Here is a 26,436-nt window from a genome sequence, read left to right as displayed (position 1 = left end):
CCTCATTATTCACTTACCCAGTATTTTTTATATAAGGAAAAAATCCTTTTTAAATCATGGCAAATGGATTCTTCAACAACTTGAAACCAATCAACTGCTTGATTGTCTAAATAGCATTTGAATAACAAATAATAGAAAGACGGTAGTAACAGCCTTGCTAAGGAACAAGCTACAAACCTATCTTCATCCTTGGAGAGAAAAGATGCTCATGTAATTAAAAATAACAATATAAAAAGCAGTTAGTTTTGAATTGTAATCTTGTAATCTGAACGGTTACTCTTTTTTTTTCCTCTTTATTTTACTTCTTTGTGACATGGTTGGATATTGAATATTTGCTAAAGAGACAAAACGACATTAACCCAAATGTTCAAATATGTTTGTGCTAGTATAATGAGACCTGTGTGTGCCATGATACTGGGATAGGTGGTTCAGGGGTACAGTCACTATCCTAGATAAATATGTCAATATAACATTTATTTCTTCTCAGTGCTGACAGTAGAGTAAAATTGTGGGATGTGAGGAGAGCATCAGGATGTTTGATAACTCTTGATCAGTATAATGGGAAAAAGTCACAAGCTGTTGAATCAGGTAATAAAAAATGTGTTAATATAGAAATTTGACAATGATGTTTATTTTATTGACAAATTGAAAATTTTATGATAAAAAAGACATTCACCATAAATCAATTTTTAATTCATAAAAACTAAATTAGGTTGTCCATCTTTAAGATACAAACAAGTATTGGCAATTTCATTTACCCCTGAATTTTTAAATGTAGGAACTTTTGGATTAATTTGCTTTACTGATTTTTTTCCCTCCAATGAGGCCAACTGATAAAAATTCAGTGATTCTTGGGAAACTACAACTAAAGGAATAATAACATTCCATGGCTTTGTGTCAGCTTAAAAACTTCAAGTTGTATTTAATGTGGGGAGGCTGCAATTCTGGTGACAAGTACCTTAACTGCATTTTTATAATAGAGTTTAATTTCTGTGTAGGTTAATACTTTGACTCAGAATTCTGGACTGGAAATATATTAGAATGAACTATAAAACCTATGATTGTTTTAGTAATCTTTTTTTAAATTACATTAATCAGTCTAATGAGAATTATGCTCTTTTGATCTTATTTTGAAAGAGATATAAATTTTGATGGAGACTAAAACAGTTATCCTTTCCCCATTAAATTTTTTTAAATGTGAGAGTATTATTGATTTTTAATAGTTCATGGAATGATTTTCAGATTAGACATGGAATATCTTAGAGGGATCAAAGTTATTTAATTAAAATTTGATTGTTAAGTTGTACTTGATTGGATTTGATAGTACAGCTTACTCTTTGAAGAAAAATTATATATGGCAACATTTTTCCCCTTTGGTTTTCCTGCTTTCCTCTATTTCTATGGTTCTAATTTATATAACAACACTATTCAAATAATTCAGGGGGTGATTAATTTTTAAGTAATTCAGGTAGTTGTTCTTTAATATGTGTAAATAACTTTCATCAAACGCTAAGTATGTGCTGAGTACAGTAACAGATAAACTGAACTTTATTTTTCATTGCAGCAAACACTGCTCATAATGGGAAAGTTAATGGCTTGTGCTTTACAAGTGATGGGCTTCACCTCCTCACTGTTGGTACAGATAATCGAATGAGGCTCTGGAATAGCTCCAGTGGAGAAAACACACTGGTAAGAGATTTTAATATCACCAGCTTTTGGGGTATAAATTAAGGCAATGGATATGAGACATACACAACTTTATTTGTAGATTCAACTTGGTTTCTTGTTTTTCGATCAGTTTTGTTTTGTTTTTGTATAATATTTTTCTACTTTGTGATCTGGTGAGTCTTAACTCAGGGCCACCCTCCCCCATTCTCCCCACTGCCACATTTCCCACACTTAGTGAAGAATCACTGCTCTACTGAACAACTGTTTATAATGAAAATGTGCCATATCTCTCGGTTATGTTGAGAAAGAATAAAAAATGAAGAACTACTGATATAAATTAAAGTTATAAAGTTAACTAATCAAATGTTATACTATATATGACTTGTAAAAACAAAGCCAAAATTAACTGTCATAGTAACAATTATTTAATATTGGATTAAATGTGTTTTGAAAATTCTAGATTCTTATATGATAATTAATTTCTAGGTTTTTTTGATATGTTTGTAGTCCTTACCTTACATACCTATAGTTTAATAACTTTCAAAATAAACTACCGAAAGTATATAATTTGTGGATAATAACTGCTAATACTTAGCTATCCATCCATCCATTATTTGATTGATTGTCCTGATAACTAATATTGAGAGTTTATGTTCTAGGTAATGTCCTAAGAATAATTAACATTTAATATATGTACTGGAGCATATATTGTCTTATTTAATTGGCACATCACTTCTATGAAGGTAGTTAAACCCATTTTACACATGAGGAAAATGAGACTTAAAACGGGTAGATAATTTGACTGAATTAAACAGCTGGAAAGTAGCAGAGCTAAATTGTAGATTCCACTCCTACTCTAATGCTAATTATACCCAGACTCCTTAAGGCTTTTATATAGATATTAATGTTAATCATATACTTTCTTTAATCCTTTCTAGCTAATAATTCTCTTTTCATATGCTCTAGATATCACTCCCATTATTAATACTTATTTTACTATAAAGTCAATTGTTTATGTCTAAATTATTTTAGAGTATGCTAATCCCTTATTTGAGTTGCTTCTCTGTCATGTCTTAACCTAGAACTCAGACATTGCAAATTATAATAAATTCATCCATTCATTATCTTATACCATGTCCCTGAATAGGTCACACCTTTTCTTATTGTATGTATTGATTTAATAAATATTTATTGAGCAGTTATTTGCCAGGCACTATTATACAGTAGTGGACCAAACACAAGAAAATCCTATCCTCATGGAAGTTATATTCTAGGGAGGGGAAGAAAAGCATCAATCAATAAATAGATGAGTGAATGGACAAATAATAAGTTGGTTGGAAAAGTGCTATGAAGAAAAGGAAAACAAGAAAAGGAACATAGGAAATGTTGGGAAGTTGGGATTTACTGTTTTACGTAGTGCAGTCAGGGTAGGCCTGACTGAGAAGGTAATATTTGACCTGAAGGAAATGAGAGAGTGAGCCATACAGATATGGGGGGCGGGACCGGGCAGGGGATAGCATTCTAGGCAGAGAAAAGAATAAGTACAAATACCCTGAGGCAGGAAACTGCTTAGGATGCTTGAGGAACACCAAGGGGACTCTTAAACTGCAACTGAATGAGGAAGGGGGAGAATAATAGGAGATTAGGAATAAGACGAACAGGTTGCCAGAGCATATAGGCCTTGTATGCCTTCTTAAGGCTTAGACTTTTCTTCTGAGTGAGATAGCCATTAAGGGTTTTTATATAGAGATAGGATCACTTTGGAAAGTAACTTGGAATGTGTGTCAAAGTGTTAATGTGATAAATATAAACTGTATTGAGTACACATAAATTGTTATTGTGATATTCTATTTTTCTTTCCTACTTGCCAGTGATACTCTTGCCCTTTGAATTTTTTGTAAGAATCTAGACTGTGTTTAGTAATAGATAATACATTTTAAAGTGGACTTGATCAAAGTAAAGGACATTCATACATAGGTGATCAGGGTAGTAGAGAGCCCAGAAACTTATGTACAAAAGACATTTAAAGGAATTTGAGAAATGTATCCTTAAAAAAGTAACTCTATGTAGCTTTCACAATGAGACTCTGTGAATGTGAAAACCTTGTGTCTGATGCTCCTTTTAACTACTATATCAATAGAAGAGTAGAACATATGGAATAAAAATAAATAATAGGGGGGAACAATGTTAAAATAAATTTAGTTTGAAATGCTAGTGGTAAATGAAAGCGAGGGGTAAGGGGTATGGTATGTACAATCTTTTTTTTCTCTATTATCGTTTTATTTCTTTTTCTGTTGTCTTTTTCTTTTTCTAAATCAATGCAAATGTTCTAAGAAATGATGAATATGCAACTATGTGATGATATTAAGAATTACTGGTTGTATATGTAGAATGGAATGATATCTTAATGTTTTGTTTGTTAATTTTTTTTTAATTAATAAAAAAAGTTAAAAAAAAAAGTAACTCTAAGGGGTAATGCAGATATTCTCTTCAAATATTTAAAGATAGAATAGGAAATAAATTCTAGTCCTACCATTTAGTAATTTGGGGATATTAAGTAATTTATTTAAGGTGACATGAAGAACTGTGGTCAGCGTCTCAGTTTCCCTATCTCATGAATGTGGGTATTAGCTACCTAAAAAAGATCATGAGGTTAAAATAGAAAGTATGTCAAGACTAGTACTATACTTGCTAAATAACAGGTATACCATAAACAGTATACTATTTTTTTATTACATGGTATTGCTTTATTAGTAGTACTCTTATTAAAGTATAAGTACATACCTCTAATATATGTATAGTAACTTATAAATTATATACAAATACTATTATGTCTACATATTAAATTTTATTAAAGTTTAATTCCCGACTTTTTAGACAAAAATGAAATAGAAATAGAACTTCCAATATTTTCTTCCCACACCTTAATGGATCATCTTGCAGTTTCCCTAGGGTATGTAAACTGCACACTAGAGACCATTGCCTTTGAGTACAGAGGAAGTACCTATAGAGAAAATAACAGAGAGGCAGCTTTAGGCATAACAAAATTAAAAACTTTTCCAAGTAGCTATTCTGCTGTTTCCTATTTTAGTTGCTGGCATCATCAGAAACCTAGTTACCAAAGCAGGGAAGCCAGGAGTCATCTTTTATTCTTCTGTGTCCCTCATCCAGATATTAAATCACTAACAAATCCTGTTATCCCTCTTAACTTTTATCTTGCGTTCCTTCAAGCCTAACTGTTGGCCCCTCATCATTTCTCTCTTTAATTACTCTTAACATCCTTCTAACCTTTCCCAAATTTATCTCTATGTTGAAGTCTTTCATTGATTCTCCAATACTTTCAAGTTACTAGAACTAATGTCTTTGTTGTATATAGGATTTCATAAGCTGGACCTTCTACCTCTCCAGCTTTTTGTCTTGCCACTTTTCCATTGTTTTCCTGTCTTTAGCCATACTGAACTACTTAGAAGATTTCCATGTACTGTACTCTCTCACTGCTCCATTCTACTGCATAGACTGCTGTCTTTGCTTTAGAATACTCCTTCATGTTCTTACAGCTTCACAGCTTTCAAGATTTATCCCAGGTACTGTTTTAGTTTGCTAATGCTGCTGGAATGCAATATACCAGAAATGGAATGGCTTTTCTAAAGGGGATTTAAGTTACAAGTTTACAATTATAAGGCCATAAAAATGTCCAAACTAAGGCATCCAGAGAAAGATACTTTGACTCAAGAAGAAAGCTGATGGCTCTGGAACACTTCTCTCAGCTGGGAAGGCACATAGCTGGTGTCTGCTGGTCCTTTGGCTTCTGGTTTCAAACAGCTTCCCCAGGGGCGTATTCTTTCCATCTCCAAAGTCTCTATTCTGTGTTGGCTCTGAGCTTTTTTCAAAATGGTTCCCTCTTAAAGCACTCTAGTAAGCAGATGAAGACCCATCTTGAATGAGTGGAGACATATCTCTACAAAAACCACCTAATCAAAAGGTCCCACCCACAATTGGATGGGTCATATTTCTGCGGAAACAACTTAATCAAAAAGATCCCACCCAAATAATAGGTCTGTTCCCACAAGATTGGATTAGGATAATAAACATGGCTTTTCTAGGGTACATAACAGTTTCATACTAGCACAGACACAGATTCTCTTTAACTCCTTTAGTTCTTGAATGCTCACAGGGTGCCATGAGCTCACTTATATTACAATGTATGGTGATCGTCTCTTTGTTGAATGAAAGAAAAATAATTACAACAATTTGGTACAGTGGTTTTGATTAGTATAGTGTATATTCAATTTCTGATTCTGTCATTTACTAGCCAGAAGATTTTTATCAAGTTACTTAACCTAAGTGTTTTCTTTTTGTAATAATAGTGCTACCCATCTCTTAGGATTGTTTTGAGGGTTACATGAAGTAGTGCATACAAAACTCTTATGTCTAGTACATGCAGTAAATGTTGGCATTTAGTATATGTCACTATCATTAATTATTATGCTGATAGTTGTTGGACACTTGAATGAACTGCCTTCTAATGGAATCTATGTATCATTCTAGGCATTCATTTAGTGGCTAGATGTTTATCTTCCTTGCAGCAATAAAAGGGACCCATACAAGATAGGAATTCAGTTTGCAAATTCGTGATTATCGTATTCCAAGTCTCTGAAATCCTTCTTCCCTGTCAAAATCATTCAAAACCTGCCTTAAATACCGCCTTTAAGACCGATTTCATGGTTTCTGAGGAACCTAGGAAACTAAAACAGATTTTGGTACCAGGAGAGTGGGGTATTTTTGGTAATAGCAAATACCAAAAATGTGGAAATGATGGGAATTGGGTAATGCATAGAAGCTGGTATAATTGTGAGACACTTGACAGAAAAGGTTTAGATTGTTTTGAAGGAATTGTTGGTAGAAATTTGGATGCTGAAGTTACTTCTGATAATAGCCTTAGAAGAATGTGATGAATGTGTTATTGGAAACTGAAGGAAAGGTGATCCTTGTTTTATAGTGGCAGAGAACTTGGTGAGAAATTGAGTTCTTATGTCAGATGGAAGACAAAACTTGAAAGCAGTGAACTTGGATATTTAGCTGAGGAGCTTGCCAAGCTAAATGTGAAGGTGCAGTCTGGTTTTTTACTATTATAGCTTATAGTAAAATGAGAGAGGGAAGGTGTGCTGGTTTGAAAGGAAGTGTGCCCCCTAAGAAAAGCCATGTTTTGATAGAAGTCCCATTTCATAGGGTAGAATAATCCCTATTCAATACTGTAGATTTGAAACTGTAATGAGATCATCTCCCTGGTTGATGTGATTTAGTTAAGAATGGTTGTTAAACTGGATTAGGGATGACATGTCTCCACCCACTTGAGTGGGTCTTGATTAGTTTCTGAAGTCCTATAAAAGAGGAAACATTTTGGAGAATGAGAGATTTGGAGAGACTCAGAGAGAGCAGAGAATGCTGCAGCACCACGATGCAGAGTCCACGAGCCAGCAACCTTTGGAGTTGAAGAAGGAAAGTGCCTCCCTGGGAGCTTCATGAAATAGGAAGCCAGGAGAGAAAGCTAGCAGATGATGCTGTATTTGCCATGTGCCCTTCCAGCTGAGAGAGGAGCCCTGACCGTGTTCACCATGTGCCTTTCCAGATGAGAGAGAAACCCTGAACTTCATCGGCCTTCTTGAACCAAGGTATCTTTCCCTGGATGCCTTTGATTGGACATTACTATAGACTTGTTGTAATGGGGACATTTTCTCGGCCTTAGAACTGTAAACTAGCAACTCATTAAATCACCCCTTTTAAAAGCCATTCCGTTTCTGGTATATTGCATTCTGGCAGCTAGCAAACTAGAACAGAAGGGATGAGCTGAGAACTGAACTCCTGCGCACAAAGAAACCAAAAGTTGGTGGTTTGGAGAATTCTGAGTTTATCCAGAACAGGTCTCCCTGTAAGGGTTTAACTGAACGTGAAACCAGTCAGTAATTTCCATGAAGTCAGGATTTGAAATACAGTTATCCAGTAAGGATCTATGGAAATGTTTCCATCTGATGATGTAGATCCCTGTGAACTACATGCAAAACTGACAATTGTTTTGCAAGATTTGTATGAGCAGAACCACTGCCAACATGGACTTAAAGGCACAGAGACAGGACAAATTGAAGGTAGAGTGGCTTCAAGGGCAGAACCATGGAAGCCAAGGTCTAGACCAACGATATCTTCTTGGGTCAAAAGAGGAGGTGTGTGAAAAATGCAAGTCAGCCCTGGTACTTGGAGAGAGCGAGCCTTCCTCCCCATTATTCATAGGTTACCTAGGTATCTGATTAAAATGAAGATTTCGTTCAGTGGGAATTGGGCAGGGCCTGTAATTCTGCATTTCTGACTGCCCCCACATGATGTTGATGTTGCTTATCTGCAGATTACACCTTTGGAGTACAATGTAAAATTTTTATTTTGTTCCAAATACATAGTTATTTTTATAAAGTTACAATTATGTACATTGTTTATATTCTTTTTTCATTTACTTATCCTTATTTTTGTATAATTTTAATAATTACAGCTTTTAATTGTCTCTATAAACCATAAATATATATAATATTTTTAGGAATTTACGTCTATTCTCAGTTATTTTGCCATTCTGGATAATGCTGAACTAAATTCCTCAGGTCAAACAACTTTTTGCTATTTAATTATTTCCTTAAAATAAATTCCCAGGAGTAATTATTAGGTCAAGGGATAAGAATATCTTTGTCTTTGTTGCATAAAACTATATATCCTTTTAGAAGGGATGACTAAATTATAGTGCCACCAACATGTTTACTTCATATGTACCCATATGTACCTTATTATAAGTTTTCTTAAAATATTTGTTAAATTAGGAAGTGTTCTAAAATGATTCTTCAAGATTACCTTGATTTGTATTTTGATTTCTGTCAAGGTTGACATATCAGCATTTACCTTTGTGAAATTTTTACTAATTTATTATTTCTTATGTGAAATGTACATTCATAGCATTGGCCCACATTTCTGTCAGGAATTTGACAGTTTTCTTTACATTTGTAACATCCCTTTCTATAGTATATTATAATATTTGAAGTAAATATCTCTCCCAGCCTTTGTTGTCTTTTTGAATCAGATTTAAGAAATGAGTAACTTTATGATTTTATGTCCTACAGGTGAACTATGGCAAAGTTTGTAATGATAGTAGAAAAGGATTGAAATTCACCGTTTCTTATGGCTGCAGCTCAGAATTTGTTTTTGTACCATATGGTAGCACCATTGCTGTTTATGCAGTTTACTCAGGAGAACAGATAACTATGCTTAAGGGACATTATAAAAATGTTGACTGCTGTGTATTTCAGTCTGATTTCCAGGTAAGAATGATCCTTGAGGAAATTTAAAATGTTCAGGTAGCTAGCTTGCCAGACTAGTTGTGTATAAAGGAGTAAATTGTGATTTCAACCTCAGGAATTACACTTTTAATCCACATTTAAGCGAGAGTTTATTTAATATAGGATAAAATATGATAGATTTTTAGATGGTATAGGATTTATGTATGAGTCAGTATAATGCTGTGCAAATTGAAATAATTTCTTTCTTTTGCATGAGGGCTCCATTGATTTAGCAGTTGGAAATCTCTGGTGAATTAAAAGAATTTCTTGCAAATAATCTTTGGGGTAAAATGGAATTCGATGTTTTGTGTATCTTGGTTTATGTATGTGTGGGTGTGTCTAGAATTGTGCTTATTCCTTATTTTTCTGCCAATGGCTGACATATATTTGTTTTTGAATTTTAACTGTCGATGCATCTTAAATAATTTCTTAAATACCCAAGACATTTGTTTAACATCCTGACCTCTCTCTTTCATCTCACCAATGGAACAGATTGTTTTTGTTTTTATTTTTCCCCAGAGAACATTTGCACAAATTACCTCATGTGCTCCTTTAAATGAGTCTCTTATTTGGCAAGAGAGTTGGTATTTTCCAAGTTTTGTAGGTAAGGAAAATGAGGCACATAAAAGCTAAATACCAGCAGAATGAAAAATTTGGGATATTGGAACTAGAAGGTACTTTAACTCTCACTGGGGAAACTTATTCATTGTTAACACTGATTATCTAATTTATTCCTGGTACTGTGCTATAAGTATATGGGGCTGATTTTTCACCACTATCCCAATATCTGTTATTAAAATATCAGAAATATTTATACATCTGTTGGGTTGGTAAATACCTGCTGCAGCAAGCCCCCTACCTGACTTTGACTTCCTCCATTATCAGCCCCTTCCCTGGGATCTCCTGGACCTCACCTCACCTTAAAGAACTTATCTACCTCTATGGCCAGTGTCTGTTCTGATTAGTGTGTATCCTGACTAATTGTTAAGCTATTCTAGTTTATACTAGTTGTTAAACTATTTCTAGTATTACTTATGGGAGAAGGAAACTAAAGCACTGGAAAAGCATGGCTTGTTAACCTGCAAATGTTATTGACAGAGCATGGTTCATCTTTCAAAGAAATTTGTAGAATACTTTGCCTCTTTTCTAGGTCCACAGTCACATTGAGAGAGAACTAAGACTTTATCCCTGGTGTTCTGATTACAAATAAGTGCTTTCTACCTAATCAGAGCTTCCTAACAGATGTGCCTAAAATGGTTGCAAGTGTGCTACAAGATACTGATTCCCTTAGTTCCTGGAATAGCTGTATTACTTTTACATCCATTTAGCCACAAGACCCTTTTCCAAAGTAAATACTCCACAAGACTCACAATCTGAAAATGAAATTATATTTAGGGTAATTTTATCATAAATACAAAAATCAAACAAAATACACCAAAAACGTATGTGTGCTAGAGCTATCCATAGCATAATATCATGAATGCTTATTGTACAATTGCCTATTAAACTGTGACCAAAGCATAAACTAATCATATGAGGCTGGGCTTTCGTGGCTTTTGATTAAGTGAAGTGACAGTAAATTGCTCAAGGACACTGAACATATCTACAACATCCACAGTTAGTGGAACCATATATTCTAAATTTTACAGTATTCTGTATGGAATTTTGTTTTCTTTAAGAAATTTAATAATGTATAAATAGTCCTATTTAGTTTAATTCTTTTTACCTCTCTAAGATATTCCTAACTTCCTTAATTTCTGTTTATCTAGAACCCTTACTATAAAAACAAAAGCTCATTATACCATGCTTCAAATTGTTTTTGAAATTAACAATTATAAAAATAAATAATTGCATACCAAAGCAGGGGGAAAAAAGTTTGTTAGAAATATTTGTATTGAAAAAAAGAGAAATATATTTATGAGGAAAAGAAGTCACTCAGGCACTAAGGTTTTTATAACCACTAATTTTGGTGTTTTTTTTAATCTAGTATTTTCTCTGTTGGGCTTTTAAAATTTTTAATTGACCTACAGTTTTATATCTTGCCTTTTACCCTTTATGAGCATTTTACCATTCATTATTGAGTATTATTGAGTATTTTCCCGTTCATTATTCATCTATAACAATTTTTATGGTTACATAATATTCCACCAGATGAATATAGGAGAATTTATAATCATTCCCCTACCTTTGGACATTATTTCTGTTTTTGTTATCATAAATAATGCACGATGGTATCCTTGATTTTCATTTATATCTTTAGTATAACTTCTTAGAAAAAACTTTTTGTATAAAATTGAGATACTTTTCTTCAGAAAGATTCTAACAATTTATACACTCTCATGTATATGAAAGTGTCTATTTCACTACCCCACTGTAATGTTTTCAATACAGTAGGACCTCCTTTTAGCCAACCAGTAAGTTGAAGATCCTTCATGTAAGTTGAAAATTGCACATAATAGCAAACCCCATTATTTAACAAGTGCTTCTTACACAAATATGCCTTTTTTTTAGAAATAAGACAAATAAACATTCTCGTAATAAGTAAACAAAATTAATGAGAAATAATTTTTTAAAAATCTTAATTCTCTCTGCCTATATTTTTTTCGATTGCCAATCACATGTGCTCGGTTTGTATAAAATGAGATCCTACTGTAATAACCAATATAAAATGTTCCTTAAATTTTATGGGAGGGTGGTGAGCATTGTTCACCCATGTGCAAACAGCAATCCAGATTGATACATAAAGGCATTGACAGAGACTGCTCATCATCCCAAGCTTTCAATTTTGAAGTATACTTTTCCACAGTTACAGATTTTTGGTCTTCAAGCTTTTCAAATGAATAGCAGCCAGTAATCTTTTGGCCTATTTTAGCTAGAAATTCATATGGTTTTTATTAAAACAGTTATTGACAGAAAAGGACAATATATTTCTTTCTTTTTTTTTTTCTGTTATGACACTTGAAATATATGGATAGTATGGTTAATAAAATCACTGGGCTATTGAATGAGTGTGTAAAATTTTCATGCTATTAATAAGCTTTATACATTCAGAATTCTGACACATTTCTCTACTGTTTTTAAATATAAAACAAAGCTTTACTACATGTTAAAAAATAGAAAAGAAAAAAGGCATTCAGCCTAGTTTCTTAATCTACTCTAAGAATTAATCATTTTAAAGATTTGTTAGTTCATTTCAGAGTGGTACCTGCTTTAAGTTGATGGACAATCCTATCTTTTCTTTGTGTGTTATAGGAACTTTATAGTGGCAGCAGAGACTGCAATATTCTTGCTTGGGTATCAGCCTTAAATGAGCCAGTTCCTGATGACAATGAGGTAAATATTGTACAAATTATACAATAGCTTCTAACGCAAAAGCAATGAAGCTTTATTAGTTTAGTTTGTATGGAAGAGAATTTTAAGCATTTATTGCTATTTTCTGATTGTAAAAATAATTTGCCTGGTACAACACATTTGAAAAATTCAGAAAAGTTATCAAATGAAAGACATTAAAATTCTTCGGTTGAATTACCCACTGTTAACGTTTTTATTTACTTCATTTTTGTTTTTTCCTATATATATATGCTTTTTTTAAAACAGAGTATCATGCTTGACGATACAACTTAACATCCTACTTTCTCACTTAACAAATATAATAAGCGTTTTCCTATATCATTAATAGCTATTTGTAAATATCATTCTTAAGATATAGCATTCAGTCATTTTTATACTACAATTTACTTAAGTAGTTCCCTATTTAGAGACATTTGTTATAAATAACACGAAGGCAAATTTATGTTCATAAATTATTCATATTTCTGATTAATTCTTTGGATAGATTCCTAGCAGTGGAATATCTCTTGCATTATCATCTATGAGCATTTTAAGGCTCTTGATTCACACACTGTCTTATTTATACCAATTTACACCCCTAACAGCAGTCTGTCAGTACCTGTCTTAGAGTGTGGCTTGTTATTACTTTTCTCTGCTAAACTGGCAATAAAAAAATGTTAGGTTTCATTTACAATTTTAATATAAAACAAAATAATCACATTTAGTATTAACTTGAATTTCATTGATTTTAAGACTGTTTCCTCTGGCACTCCATTATATATCTTTTTAAATCTTATTCAATAAATTACTTAAAAAGTTTAATCCATATATAATGTAGAGTTCATGAGGCAGTACTTATAATCTAATTCAGTTTAAGTTAATGTTATCTCATAAAATTATATGTGGTACGTCTTTTGTATATCATATTTGTCTTCACATTTTAATCTAGCTTATCTTTTACAAAAGGATAAGGTGACAAATTAAGAGACTAGTCTATTTCATTAAACAACTGTAGGATCTTTGGCAAATCTCTTTAGCTTTCTGGAGCTAGATTTTCTTATGTTAAGAAGGGGGTTGAGTTACATAATTACTAAAGATTTTTTCCAGTGTTCTGTTTCTACTATTCTATAAACTAATAGTCTTTCCGAATATTTCTAAAGAAATTTCTCATCTCTCTTATTTCTTTGTTACTTCATTCAAAGATTTTATCGAGAAGTAACCACATTTGTTGTCCTTTGGGGGGATAAGGAGAAATGCAGATATGATAACTATAGGTAGCATAATTTTTTTTTACATAATCCATTACATTATTAGTGTTCATTTATCTTAATTTAAAAATTCAACTTCTATGTTTTCCTAATGTTAACTCAAGTTTCATTATCTTTCATTTAGGATACATTATCTATTTTAGTAGATTAACAACCGCATTCAATTTGGGGAAGAAAATTATATTGAAAGTACATATGAGCACATTATTCCATGTATCAAGACTACCTCTTTTTTTTTTTCATATTTATTAATGAAATCATGGCCACTTGGTATACTGTTTTAGAGATGTGTGCATTTTAAAGCTAATGAAAAAGGTCAATAATAGCTGATCTTGAAAGGGGTGGGCAAGTCCATATAGTTAACCTTTCAATATAAATTAAACTTAATTGACATTCAGCCTAGCCATTTATTCACGCATTGTCTATTAGAGTGTTGACCATTTGTTTGGTTTAATATTAAGCAGTAGGTGAACAAAGATGAAGAAGACATGATCCCTGGCCTTAAGTAGTAGTCATTGTGTTTTGTTTGTTTTTAAATTTTATGTCAAGCAGTAGTACTATTAAAGTTGTCTGAAGATGATATCTTTTCCTCCAAGGATTATTTTAGTTAGCACTGTAATCATCTTCATATATCTTAATTCCTGGGATATAAAGTCTAATGTCAAATAAACAATTTATACATACATATAGTTATTTAATTTATATATAAGTATAATTATTTAGATTTGGAAACATAAATACTCCAGTTAAAAAAAACCTTAGGTTAATTTTAGCCAAGTCATAGTAAAAGCAAAAAATCTTAAACGGAGGTGGAGGAAGAGAATTGATATAGCACATTTCATATTCTAAAAGTGTTATTCATGTATTTAGTTCCTTTAGGAAAATAAGACTATCAAAAATCACATGGAAATGAATTTTTATGAGGGTACTTAATAATATTTAACAGCTATTGAAAAAGTATATTTCATACCTAAATTTACAATTGATATGGTTTACTGTAGTGTGAAGCCTGTGAAATATTTTATTTTGACCCTAATTCAAGTGTCAGAGGGAAAGAAAACACATTTTGATAAATTATCAAGCAGCCAGCAAAATGCCTTATGAATATTTCCTGATTTTATCACGTCTATTTTGTTTATTATGGCTTGATCAGTTTTATCATTCAGCTGCTTAAATGGCTGAAGGTTCTTCCTCAGAAAGTTTTTTTTCAGCCTTTTTTTTGGTACTATTATTTAATCACTGTGACCTATTTGGGAATTGCTATGTATTTTAAATCCAAGTTATAACACTATAGCCATGTAGGTAGTATGGTGATCATTTACCAAATGAAGTAAATCTACTATGACTACTAGAAAAGGATATTAGAAGTAAACTAACTTGCTCAATTTATGAAAGTAGTATGTGACTCTAATAGTCTGTTTATTTCCTAGTTATATAGTTATAGTACTGTTTTGAACTCATCTAATAGGCTTTTGTATGTGAGAAAATAAGCAAAACAAGTAGAAAATAATACACCGTTGAGTTTGTATTTATGTTTTAGAGCTATAAAACCTTATATTTTGAGCAATCATATATTAACTTTAAGATAACCATCATTCTGATATTAGTATAAAACGATATGCCCTAAGATAATTTCCACAGAACTTTGACTTGAAAGATTCCTATGAATGTAGGAAGAAGATGCATATGATCATGATACAGATAGAAATCTGTCTGTACAAGACCCTATTCATTTCACATGTGTTTTACTATTTAATCATATTTAAAAGTATTTTCACCTCGAGTGGGCCACAATGGCTCAGCAGGCAGAGTTTTCGCCTGCCATGCCGGAGACCCGGATTGTTTCCCGGTGCCTGTCCATGCAAAAAAAAAAAAAAGTGTTTTCACCTCAGCTGTCAAATAAATGACTGCTGTGATACTCCAGGGAGGCAGAGTAGCACAGCTTTTATCAAAAAAAGGAAACCATCACAACAGACACATACACACTTAATCTTCCTTTCAAGTAAACCTGGTTTTGAATTCCAGGTTCTGCTATTTATCAGCTTTGTGAGCTGGTACAAATTTATGGTATCACCAATATCAGAATCTTCAGAACAAAAATCTTTCCTTTCAGATTTAGTTCCCCATCAACAAGATATAATTCCTCAGAAGTGTTTCCTCTGTTATCCAAGGTATAGGAGGAATTTAATCCTACCTATGTAACTGAAGGGCATTCAGTTACAGGGACAGGTTTCCTAGCTTTTAAGCACAAATCCTATTATTTAGTTGACAGGCTGTTTTATTGCATTCCGAGTAATCTGACATCCATTTGACCCCACTTCCTAAAACTTGGTTGTGATTAAGGCAAGCCTGTCTATAACCCCTAGTCATTTTTCCCTGCTTGAGATCTATAGGGCAGCTATCTACAGTTTAAATCTAACTTCTCCCTAAGAATCTTATTTCACTTTAATAGTCACACAATATATAGCTTGTATAGAAATAATTGTGTAGAAATATAATCGTTCACTGACACAAGCAACCCTGTTTTCCACTTATAGAGAATAATTACCAGTAAGAAATTTATCAAGATGTAACCCTGGTAGATGTTAAATTTTATTTTGTTCCTCCTTCCATTATTTGAACCTGAATTGGTACCCTCTAAACTCATGCTTCCCTGTCTGGACAACATTCACAAATATCTGTCAGTAGGATGGGCAGCCTGGTGGGGGCAGAGATGTATATATTGAAGCATAGACTGGGTGTCCACTAGGAGGAGATGTTGTAAAGAAAGTTGAAGCAATGGCTGGTGATTACTCTTGATCAGTGGGTTTCAAACAGTAATGTGTATACCACATCCATTTACAACATTTTTACTGCAGCTTTTAACTGTGTGATGCTTTATTTGTGATTGTTTTAGCAATTGTATTTCTAATAATACTGTCATGCATTCATGTTTATTATCTTTGTTTTACAACTATAAACAGTGAAATTTACATGCAAATATTGTGATTTTTCACTTAACTCTTTTGTTCCTTTGCTTACCATAGAAACAACAATTTATAATAAAATATCATTTTCCTTCTCTGTGGAATCCTCTATTGAAATAAAAATATTTAATAGGTTACACATTGGATTTCCATAATAGAATAAGGAGGGATTACCTTTGTTTGGCTTATCAGTTCATTAACATTTTTGGTGGACATCTAAGGCTTCTAAACCTGAATAGGAAAGAGGAATAACCCCAAGGATAATATGTCTTTGAATAAATTTTCACTGAATAACCTAGGCTAGTAGTTAAATTATAAACTCAAAAGGATAAGAAATTCAATAAATATTTGCATGAAGGAACGAATGAATAGAATTTAGTATATTCCTCTTGTACTAAGTGGATTGCTGCCAGAAATAAGTGGATAGTTAGCTGAGTTTTGGTAATAATTTTGTCATCTAGAGATTGGATGTAATGGAATTTTGTTGTATACTTAAGTGACAATGGCCAACATTAGAATTTAGTAATGGACTCTGATTATTTAACAACTATAAGGATTGCCTAGGTTAATGTATTGTTTTCTGACTATTCTAGCTGATACTCAGTGAATTTACTGGAAACATCCAGTTTTGTCACTGTTTCATTGTTTGAATTATAAGAATGATGTTATCATATCAAAAAGCCAGTAAATATTCTCAGACATGTAGTGAGAGTTAACTTTAATGTAAAATATTGCTATATGTTGTAAAGGGCGCACAACTAAGATAATTTAAGGGTAGTCCTGATGCTAATGCTTTATTGGAATTTGGGTCTGAACTTATAGCAAAGGTGAAAGCTATAGAATAAGAGGCAAAACCTTATTTGTCCAGATACTTAAAAAGTGAGACCATCTTAAAGCCTTTTTTGTCATTTGCCAGAGAATGAATTTCCCCCCAAAAAAGTGAATTGATTTGAAATACTGCAGATAGTGACAATTCTTCTAGTTTCTAATTATTACCCTTCTTAGTTACGGCTCTAACATTGTGAGAACACTGTAATGATTTGTTGTTGTTTTACATCAGCATTATCCAAATGAATGTTATCCTTCAAAGAAATCTCCCAGGTAAACCTGAGTGATAATTACAATCATATTACCATTTCTCCCACATTTTGCAAATGCTTTTGAACTATTTTACTAGCCATATTAAAAAGATCAAGCCCATATTACCTTTTGAACCAAAAATGGTATTACCTTGATGAATTCCTTATTCCTATGTTTGGATATTTGCTTATTGACAAAAATCAGGTCTATTCATATAGTGGATAGTTGCCAAATTTAATATATCAGGCTTTCATGTTAGACAGCAGTCCTGAATTCCAGTCTTGGCCCATGCATGTTCATGTGCAGCCTTTTCCAGGTAATTCCAAAGAGTTGCAGAAATATCCTGAACCATAACAGCATCATAGTATATATGTATTTATGAGGTAACTACTTTGAAGGAAATATAGGTTGTTTGGATAAAGTCTGGTATATCTATTTAAAATGGTTACATTATCTTATATTGTTTGTGGAATGTTTCTTATGTTGCTTTAGTTTTGAAATTGTTTCTAAATAATCTTATTTTCATCTGATATTTTTTATAACTAAACTTTATTATAAGCCTAAAATTATGAGGTAAAAAGTAAAATCATCTCTTGTTTTTCTTCTTTTTTAGACCTCAGCCAAATCACAATTGAATCCAGCTTTTGAAGATGCCTGGAGCAGCAGTGATGAAGAAGGATGAATATCAGTTTTTAGTACCTTCATGTCTCTATTGATGAAACTTTAAAAATAGAAACCACTTGTTTTGTAACTGTCCAGTCTATTTCAGACAGCTAAATTAGCACTGAATGTGGGTGATGTACTCCCATGTTTTAAGCTGAGGTTAGTATTTGCATGAAATTCTAAAACAGACTTCTATATTGTCTATTTAGTTAGAATGTGTCTCCTTAGTCTGAGTTGCTGAGGCCTGGGGCCACACCTGTTGCTGCAGCACAAGGAGACAAGTCAGGCGCCCATGTGGGACCTTTAGCAGACTGTATGAACCATACAGTGCAGTCTCAGGATCAGCAAGTGGAGGGTGTTAGCATTGATTTCTACTGGCTGTACTGTCATCCTGCTCATTTTCACCTTTGAGGATGATTTCACTAAAGAAAATTACATCAAAATAACAGTTGAAAAGATCAAAATTATTCTTTCTTACTCATTTAATCACTTTTTGCAATGATTCATTTAGTCACCACCCTTTAGCTTTATGTTAAATAGTTTTTGGACTCACTGGGTCCCGCAATCCAAAAAAGTGCATCAAAGGAAGTTTTCAATTGGGGTAACTTTCTGCCCATGGGTTGGTACAGCTCTCCTAGTTTGTATTCTCCCAAGGTTTGTGAAGAAATTGTGTCATAATCCTAATCTTTATTTTGTCACTAAAAACTCAAGTATGTCCATGTTTAAGACCAAGTCCCCCAAGCTCCTAATATTTTATCATTGAAAGTCTATCTGTGGTTATTGCCTGAAACCCTGGGCAGAAATCTCCAGGCCTGGCCAGTGACTTTGTTTCCTTGGCATTTGTGGTCAGCTCTTGAAGGCAATAAACGATTTGTTCAAGAGACACTGGCCACTTCTCTTTTGTTTATCTCATTTTTTGTGGCAAGACTAGAGAATAGAAAGACCTGGAGCTTTTAACACCTCTTAGGCAAACACCAGTAAGGGTAGGAGTGCTGCTGCTTCCCAAGTGGCTCAGACGCCTAACTCTCCCGCTTTCTCTTTGCCCTATATAACGGCATCACCCACTGTGGTGTGATTCTGTATAAATATATTGTTTAAAGCTGTTCTAAAATAAGGAAATAACATTCCTAAGAAGGATTTGAGAATTGAATTAACTCATTTTACTGTATTGTAATGTTTTCATGTATGTATCTAATATATACATATATTACAAGTTCAAAATTTTATCATGGTTTCAGTAAGTACAGAGGGAAAAAGTTATTAAAAATAACTCAGTGATTCACAGTGAGAAATTCCTTGTGCCCACTAGAATGGCTGTTATTTAAAATGTGGAAAATTACAAGTGCTAGGAAGGATGTGGGAAATAGGAACCCATGTACGTTGTTGTTGGAAATGTGCAAAATAGTTTGGTGGTTCTGCAAAAAGTTAAACTTAGAATTGCCATATGACCCAGCAATCCCACTTCTAGGTATATACCAAAATAATTGAAAGCAGAGACTCAAACAGTTATTTGTAGACCAGTGTTCCTAGCAGCATCATATACAATAGCCAAAAGACAGAAACAACCAAATGTCCATCCACAGACAAATAGATAAACAAAACATGGTATATATTTACACAATGGAATATTACTCAGCCCTAAAAGGAATGAATACATGCTATAACATGAATGAACCTTGAAAACATTATGCTGAGTGAAATCAGTCAGACACAAAAGAACAGATGTTGTATGATTGACATATATGAAATATCTGGAATATGCAAACTTATAGATATGAAAGTATACAGATCACCAGGGGCAGGAGGGAGGGGAATGGAGACTTAGTGCATAATGGGTAGTTGGGTTTCTGTTTGAAGTGAAGGGAACGTTCTGGTAATGGATAGGGGTAAAGGTAGCATAACATTGCAAATATGATTAATCCCACTAAACTGTATGCTTGGGAGTGGCTGAGATAGGAAATTTTATGTTCTATGTATGTTTTCACAATTTAACAAAAAAGCAACGAAGAAAGAGATGGCAGCTAAATGCAATACATGATCCTGGACTGGTTCCAATAATGGAGGAGAAAAAGCTCAAAGGGACTTTATTGGGACATATGAAAAAAATGGAATATTGACTATATGCTTTATATCAGTTTTAATTCCTTGAACTTGATAACTGTAGTAAGTTGGTTACATCAGTAGATATCTTTACTTGTAGGAAATACACACAAAAGTATTTTGTGTTCACAGGGCATGATGTGTACTGCCTATTTTTAAATATTTAGGTAGATAGGAGGGAAAAATAATTGGTAGACTATTCAAATTGGTAGGGCTGAGTATCTGGGGGGTTATGTTGAGTTCTCTGTATGGGTTTTGTATTATATGTATTAATTACTATTCTGTAAATTTGAAATTTCAAAATTTTTAAGGAAAAAATGTATATAACTCAGTGGTGATCATTATGACATTTAAAAAGTAAGAGTATTTTTAAGTAGTTTTATTGAGATGTATTCACATACTATACCATCCATCCAGAGTGTGTAATCATTGATTCACAGTATCATCACATAGTTGTGCATTCATCACAACAATCAATTTTAGAACATTTTCATTACTCAAAAGCAAACAAAAAAATCACAGGCCCTCTATCCCCAATAAGATTATTTTTATTTCTTAAATAATTGTAATGGTTTCATAAAGATAGAAATAATAAACACTGGCCTGGATATCAGAAGACCTGAGTCTTAGTCTTGGTTTTACTGCAAAGTAGCTATATAAATTTTGATATATGTTTTTTTACTTTGTTTTTCTCATTAGTTTAAAGAAAGAAAGGGGAGAGCTAGAATAGAAACATTTTTAAGTTCATTCCTGATCTAAAAGCACACACTGGAATATTTAGAAAGCATATTAAAATATCATTCTCTGTGGGAGATGCATACATGATTGAAGGGTGGAGTACATTTTTATAAAAGTTTTATGAATTGTCTTATACAGAATGGACTCTCAAATTCTAATTGAATGAACATGCTGTTTTCCATAAAATAAAGCTTTTAAAGTAAAGTTTCTATCCAAATTATTATAGATCTAGCACTATTAGCTGTTTTCTTCAGTAAGTTACTTAACCTCTCTCAGCTAGTTTCTTCATTTGCAGAAGGCAAACACCTTTTAGGTTCTGACATATAAGAATTGTCAGCTAATTGAACTTATATTTACTTAAAATCTCAAGATCATTGTTCTCTGAGTTCGTATCAAACTTCATTCAAATTTCAGCTTCTTCAGGACGCGGTCTGCTTTTTATTTTCTTTCTCTCCTCTCTAGAATATATGCTTTATGAGGGTAGGCATTTTGTCTATTTTGCTTATTGCTTCATCCACAAGACTTGGAATACTCCTTGGCAAATAGTACATGCCCCCCGCAAATTATTTATTGAATTAATTAATGAAAAATTCTATCACCAAACACTTAACAGCAAAACAACTATTTCACTCACAATTCACAAGTGAAAACATGCTTAACTGGTTATAGTATTTCTATACTTTACTATATATAAAGTTACTTTGTGCCCTTAGAATAGCTGAGCACCTGGCTATTAGGTTATTCTGTAATCTTTGTTCTCACACAGTGGTGAAGGACGCCATTCTCATGCTGCTCTCAAGGTGGCCTGTGCACCCAGCATGGCTCCTCCCTGAATCTTGTTACACAGCTACTGTCAGGGGTTGCCTTGTGAAAATTATTAGCTTAAACAAAACTGGGACTTGATGAAATGCTCAGTTCCAATTTCTGTGAGGTCTTTTCCCATTGTAGCATATTTCAACCTGGTAAAATTACGGTTGGGCCAAGTTTCTATACTGCCTCTAGCACTAAAATTCGGGGATTACTTCTTGTTTCCCCCTATTATAGAAAAATGAAAAATATTTCTGGAAATTTTACATATTTCAGGTTATTAAACTTTATCCCTGGAAGAAATGGGGGGAAAGCTAGAAATTAGATGATGTCTCAATCTCAAAACAAATGTCTGGAGTACATTGTAAATAAGATGTGAATGTAACAATCAGATATAAGAAACAAATTAATTTTATCACACTGTAATACAAGCATCAAATATATGATTTTAGATGGTAGGTTTTCTGATGTAAAATTCAGATTTTACATCAGTTGAAAAATAGGTGTTTTATTCAAGTTCTCTTTCTTAATCCACTTTTTAAAAATCTTGAACCAGAAGAATACGACATCTTTTCTACTGCATGATCTCAGAGCAATATTAATTTTATTCAAGTTAATAGTGTACAAGTTTTTCACAGATACTGTTATTTTCAAAACAGACTCATCACTCATTCTTTTTAAAAATATCTGTGTTATTTATAGAATTCCGTTCAAGTTTAGTTTTTAGAACCACATTGCATTTTACTAACTTCCATTTTAGAACTCTTCACATTATCACTGTTAGCTGAACAATGGTAAACTGATCCATGTTCATTTTTATAAATTTAAAAGTGAATAATTTTTTTGCGAGTCAATTCTTAACTTTGCAAAGGAGAATCACCCCTTAAATTTCTAGAAAGCGATTTCTGCATATGAGAGTAGGCCAAATTTTTCCTAGATAAATGAGCTTCCCAAAGACACAATTTAGCTAGACCTTAGATGAATAAAATGATTTTGTTTGTGTATCTGGTTATCAACACCCTTGAAAAGAAATAGCCAAACTGTATATAATGTCAACCAGAGGCTTGATCTTTGACTAAATCTTCACTAATAAATTAAAATGACACTTTATTTACATAACACAAACCAGTCAATTTCTTAAAAATCAGCCAGAAAGAAAAATCTCTTCAATTTCATACCACGTATATTGTATGTACAATCATTGATAGTAATAGATGGTGGTGATGTAGCACAACACTGTGAATGTAACTAAAATCACTAACTTATATACTCAAAATGAAATTTTGTATTATTTATGTTACCACAATAAAAAAATTTTAAGCATTGATATGCCTTCTGTGGTTCAAGCCATGGGTGCACATCCATTTCATAGTATTAATTACATTGATTTGATTTTTCCTACCAAATGTGATTACCATTGAATTATAAATAAACATATAACTTTAATCCTGTGGTTTTTGCAAACTTCTACCATGGATTCAGGTTTTCTAAAACAACTCCAGTATTAGCATCAACTTGCTAGAGCACCTCCTACAGTCATGTTTACCTTCTTTGCTTAACAAAAATAATTTCCTGATGTAGTGCCCATTGTAGTCATAATGTTCAAAAGCTATTCAATTACTTCAAAACTAAGATAACCACAAGTGACTACAAAGCTAATGGGGTGATTTGTAAATATATCTAATAGCTGTACGCTCACTGACTACAAACAAAAAAGCTACAAAAGATTTAACCTTTTCATACAACTTTGTACTATAAGGCCCTCGAATCCTGCTTCAATGTGGTAAGTAATATTATTCCTTGTTAATCTTGTATTTGTAAATGTTAGCTTCTGTTCAGTACACAATTTCTGCTATAATCAACCTTTTTTATAAACCCATCATTGGCACAAAGTTTTACAAAAGTTCATGACAAGAACTTTTTTTCACTTTATACATTTCACAATATTAATCGCTTTTGTATCTGCATTTTTAAAAATTTGCTGAAATTCCAGTCCTTGTTTTCAGTTCACTAAGTTTTTTATTAAGTTTGTCATTACACGTCTTTGCTATTCTAGTCATACTTCTTACAGTGGTTTCTTTCATAATAGTTTCTTAAGTAATTTTCATTTAATATGGCATGCATTAATAGTTTGGTAGTGGTAAGAATTGTAATAAATCAGACTACCTATCAAATGACAGCATCTTTCAGAAATTTAAATAGCTTTACCTGAAAAAAAAAAATAACATGGTTTAACAAAATATACATTCAGGGTTTTGTTTTTTGTTTTTTAAAAAATGTTCAGGAATGCAGTCCTGGGCTGATAAGCTGGTTCCAAGATCAGGAACCTATGCTTTTTTTCTATCTTAGTGCTCTGATATTCCCTATCAGCAACTTCCCTGTAATGATTCAAGATGACTGCTCTGGCCATTGTATCTGTATTCCACTCGACCAAAGAAAAAAAGAGAGAAAGAGGAAAATGTCCTCTCCCTTTGATGACAGTGTCCTCATGGAGACAAAATGGAAGCAGTTAATGGTTAAGACACACCATTTCCAAATCCTTACACACAGAACCCAGAGACATTATAATACAGTTGTTTGTCTTATTGCTCCCCCTACTTTATATATATTTTAAATCTTCCAATTAAAAAATCATGAAACAAATTGCAGCAAAACAACTATGCCACCTGTATTTGAGGATGTTGCTGGCATAGCTATTAAAATAGATAAGTTGCGTGCACAGGTGGTTCAGTGGAAGGATGCTCGCCTGCCATTTGGGAGATCCAGGTTCAATTCCTGGCACATGCCCCACCCCTGCCAAAAAAAAAAAAGGATAAATAAGCTGTGTATTACAATAAATGATGTTATTCCAGGCACCAAGAAAAATGAGTGCAGTGATTCTGATTTGCACAGAAGGCTTCACATATTCTTTACAAAGAAAAGCCATAATCGTTACTGAACTTTGTTAGCTATGTCCCCTGAATTCAATTAGTTTCCAGAGTTAAAACAGAGGAACCACACGCATGGGTCATATAGTGGTAGAATGCTTGCCTTCCATGCGGGAGACCTGGGTTCAATTCCCTGACCATGCACGTCCCCCCAAAATAAATAAAACAGAGGAACCAACACAAACAACTCCTATCTGATCTTGTTATATGAGGGAGGAAAAAAAAACTAAGCGTCTATGTTCAGGTTTTCTTTTACTTGCAGCAGAATGCATTCCTGACACAAGTCTCAAATGCCAATTGCAAAATTAGGTAAGCTTCACAACTGTGAAACAAATTCTGATGGTTAATTAAAAACCTAATAACAAGCCAGTATTCTCTCAATTAACAGTAATAGAAATATAATATTCATAACAAGGGAAAATCATTTCATATATCAAACAATACTGACGCGTGATTAGGGTGGTGAAGAGACGTGAAACCGAGTTATAGGAAGAATGGTCGAAGTAGTCAGAGACTATTTAAAGACCAGATTTATTAGCTGTGGCTCTAAAGGGCAAATGAAAATCCAAAGGATGCAAGATCAGAAGCTTCTGTCAAATATAGGAAAGAATTTTAAAGCCATTATTTCTTCAAGATCTGTTTTGATAAACACTTTTAAATCTTGTGTGTCTCTTTAATATGTAACATAAGAAAATTTAAGCTCAAGTCTTTTCTACTGTTTTTTATTTATATATCATCTTTCCTCTTTCCTCCCAAGTTCTCCCCATACACTGTCTACAAAGGAGTGAGTTACTAGAAAAAGTTCTCCCCAAATTTGCATTTTTATCGAGGGGAGAGATTTTGTTCACAGAAAAGTCTGGGTTTAAAATTAATAATAAGGTTATTAAAGTTGCAAATTTAAAACTTTGTCTTAGTTAATCCAGTAAATTCATCTTATAAATCTTGTTACTCTGCTTATAAATCTAGTATTCTATCAAACCACTTTCAGAGGGGCCTTTGATGTTCAATCAACTGAACTTAAAGAACATCTCTCTATCTCTTTTCGAGATATAATTCACATACTATTAAAAAATCACCCTTTGCAAGTGTACAAGTGACTGGTTTTTAGTATACACACAAAGTTGTTCAACTGTCACCACTGTCTAATTCCAGAACATTTTCATCATCTCCAAAAGAAACCCACTACCCATGGCAGCCACTCCCCATCCCCTCCTCTTCCATAACATTGGCACTAGGCAATCACCACAGAGTCTGTATCTAAAGATTTGCCTATTTTGGAAATTTAATATAAATGGTTCCTACTATGTGGGGGATATTTTGTGATGGGCTTCTTTCACTCAGCATGTTTTCACAGTTCTTCTATGTTGTAACATCAGTAAGTCACACCTTTTTTATGAATGAATGATATTCCATTGTATGGTATACCACATTATATTATCAACTCACTAGTTGATGGACATTTGGGTTGTTTCCACTTTTGGGCTGCTATGAATAATGCTACCATGAACAGTTGTGTATG

The 26,436-nt window shown here is 33.0% G+C and overlaps 1 protein-coding gene across 4 annotated transcripts in view; it reads left to right on the top strand.

The window, feature by feature from the left end:
* Nucleotides 1-19,228, top strand: part of ERCC8 (ERCC excision repair 8, CSA ubiquitin ligase complex subunit) — a 46,093-nt gene extending 26,865 nt beyond the window's left edge. For all 4 annotated transcript variants that reach the window (XM_077117244.1, XM_077117242.1, XM_077117241.1 and 1 more), the window contains 5 exons: nucleotides 488-588; nucleotides 1,565-1,689; nucleotides 8,823-9,020; nucleotides 12,291-12,371; nucleotides 18,296-19,228. In XM_077117244.1, coding sequence (XP_076973359.1) covers nucleotides 488-588; nucleotides 1,565-1,689; nucleotides 8,823-9,020; nucleotides 12,291-12,371; nucleotides 18,296-18,364 — 574 coding nt within the window. In that variant the 3' untranslated portion in view covers nucleotides 18,365-19,228. The remainder of the gene's footprint in view (nucleotides 1-487; nucleotides 589-1,564; nucleotides 1,690-8,822; nucleotides 9,021-12,290; nucleotides 12,372-18,295) is intronic.
* The last annotated feature ends 7,208 nt before the right edge of the window (nucleotides 19,229-26,436 follow it).

The sequence above is a fragment of the Tamandua tetradactyla genome, chromosome 9 (genome assembly GCF_023851605.1).
Source record: "Tamandua tetradactyla isolate mTamTet1 chromosome 9, mTamTet1.pri, whole genome shotgun sequence".
Taxonomy (NCBI): Eukaryota; Metazoa; Chordata; class Mammalia; order Pilosa; family Myrmecophagidae; genus Tamandua; species Tamandua tetradactyla.
The sequence above is the reverse complement of the archived record's forward strand: the minus strand, read 5'-3'. Positions and strand labels throughout refer to the sequence as shown.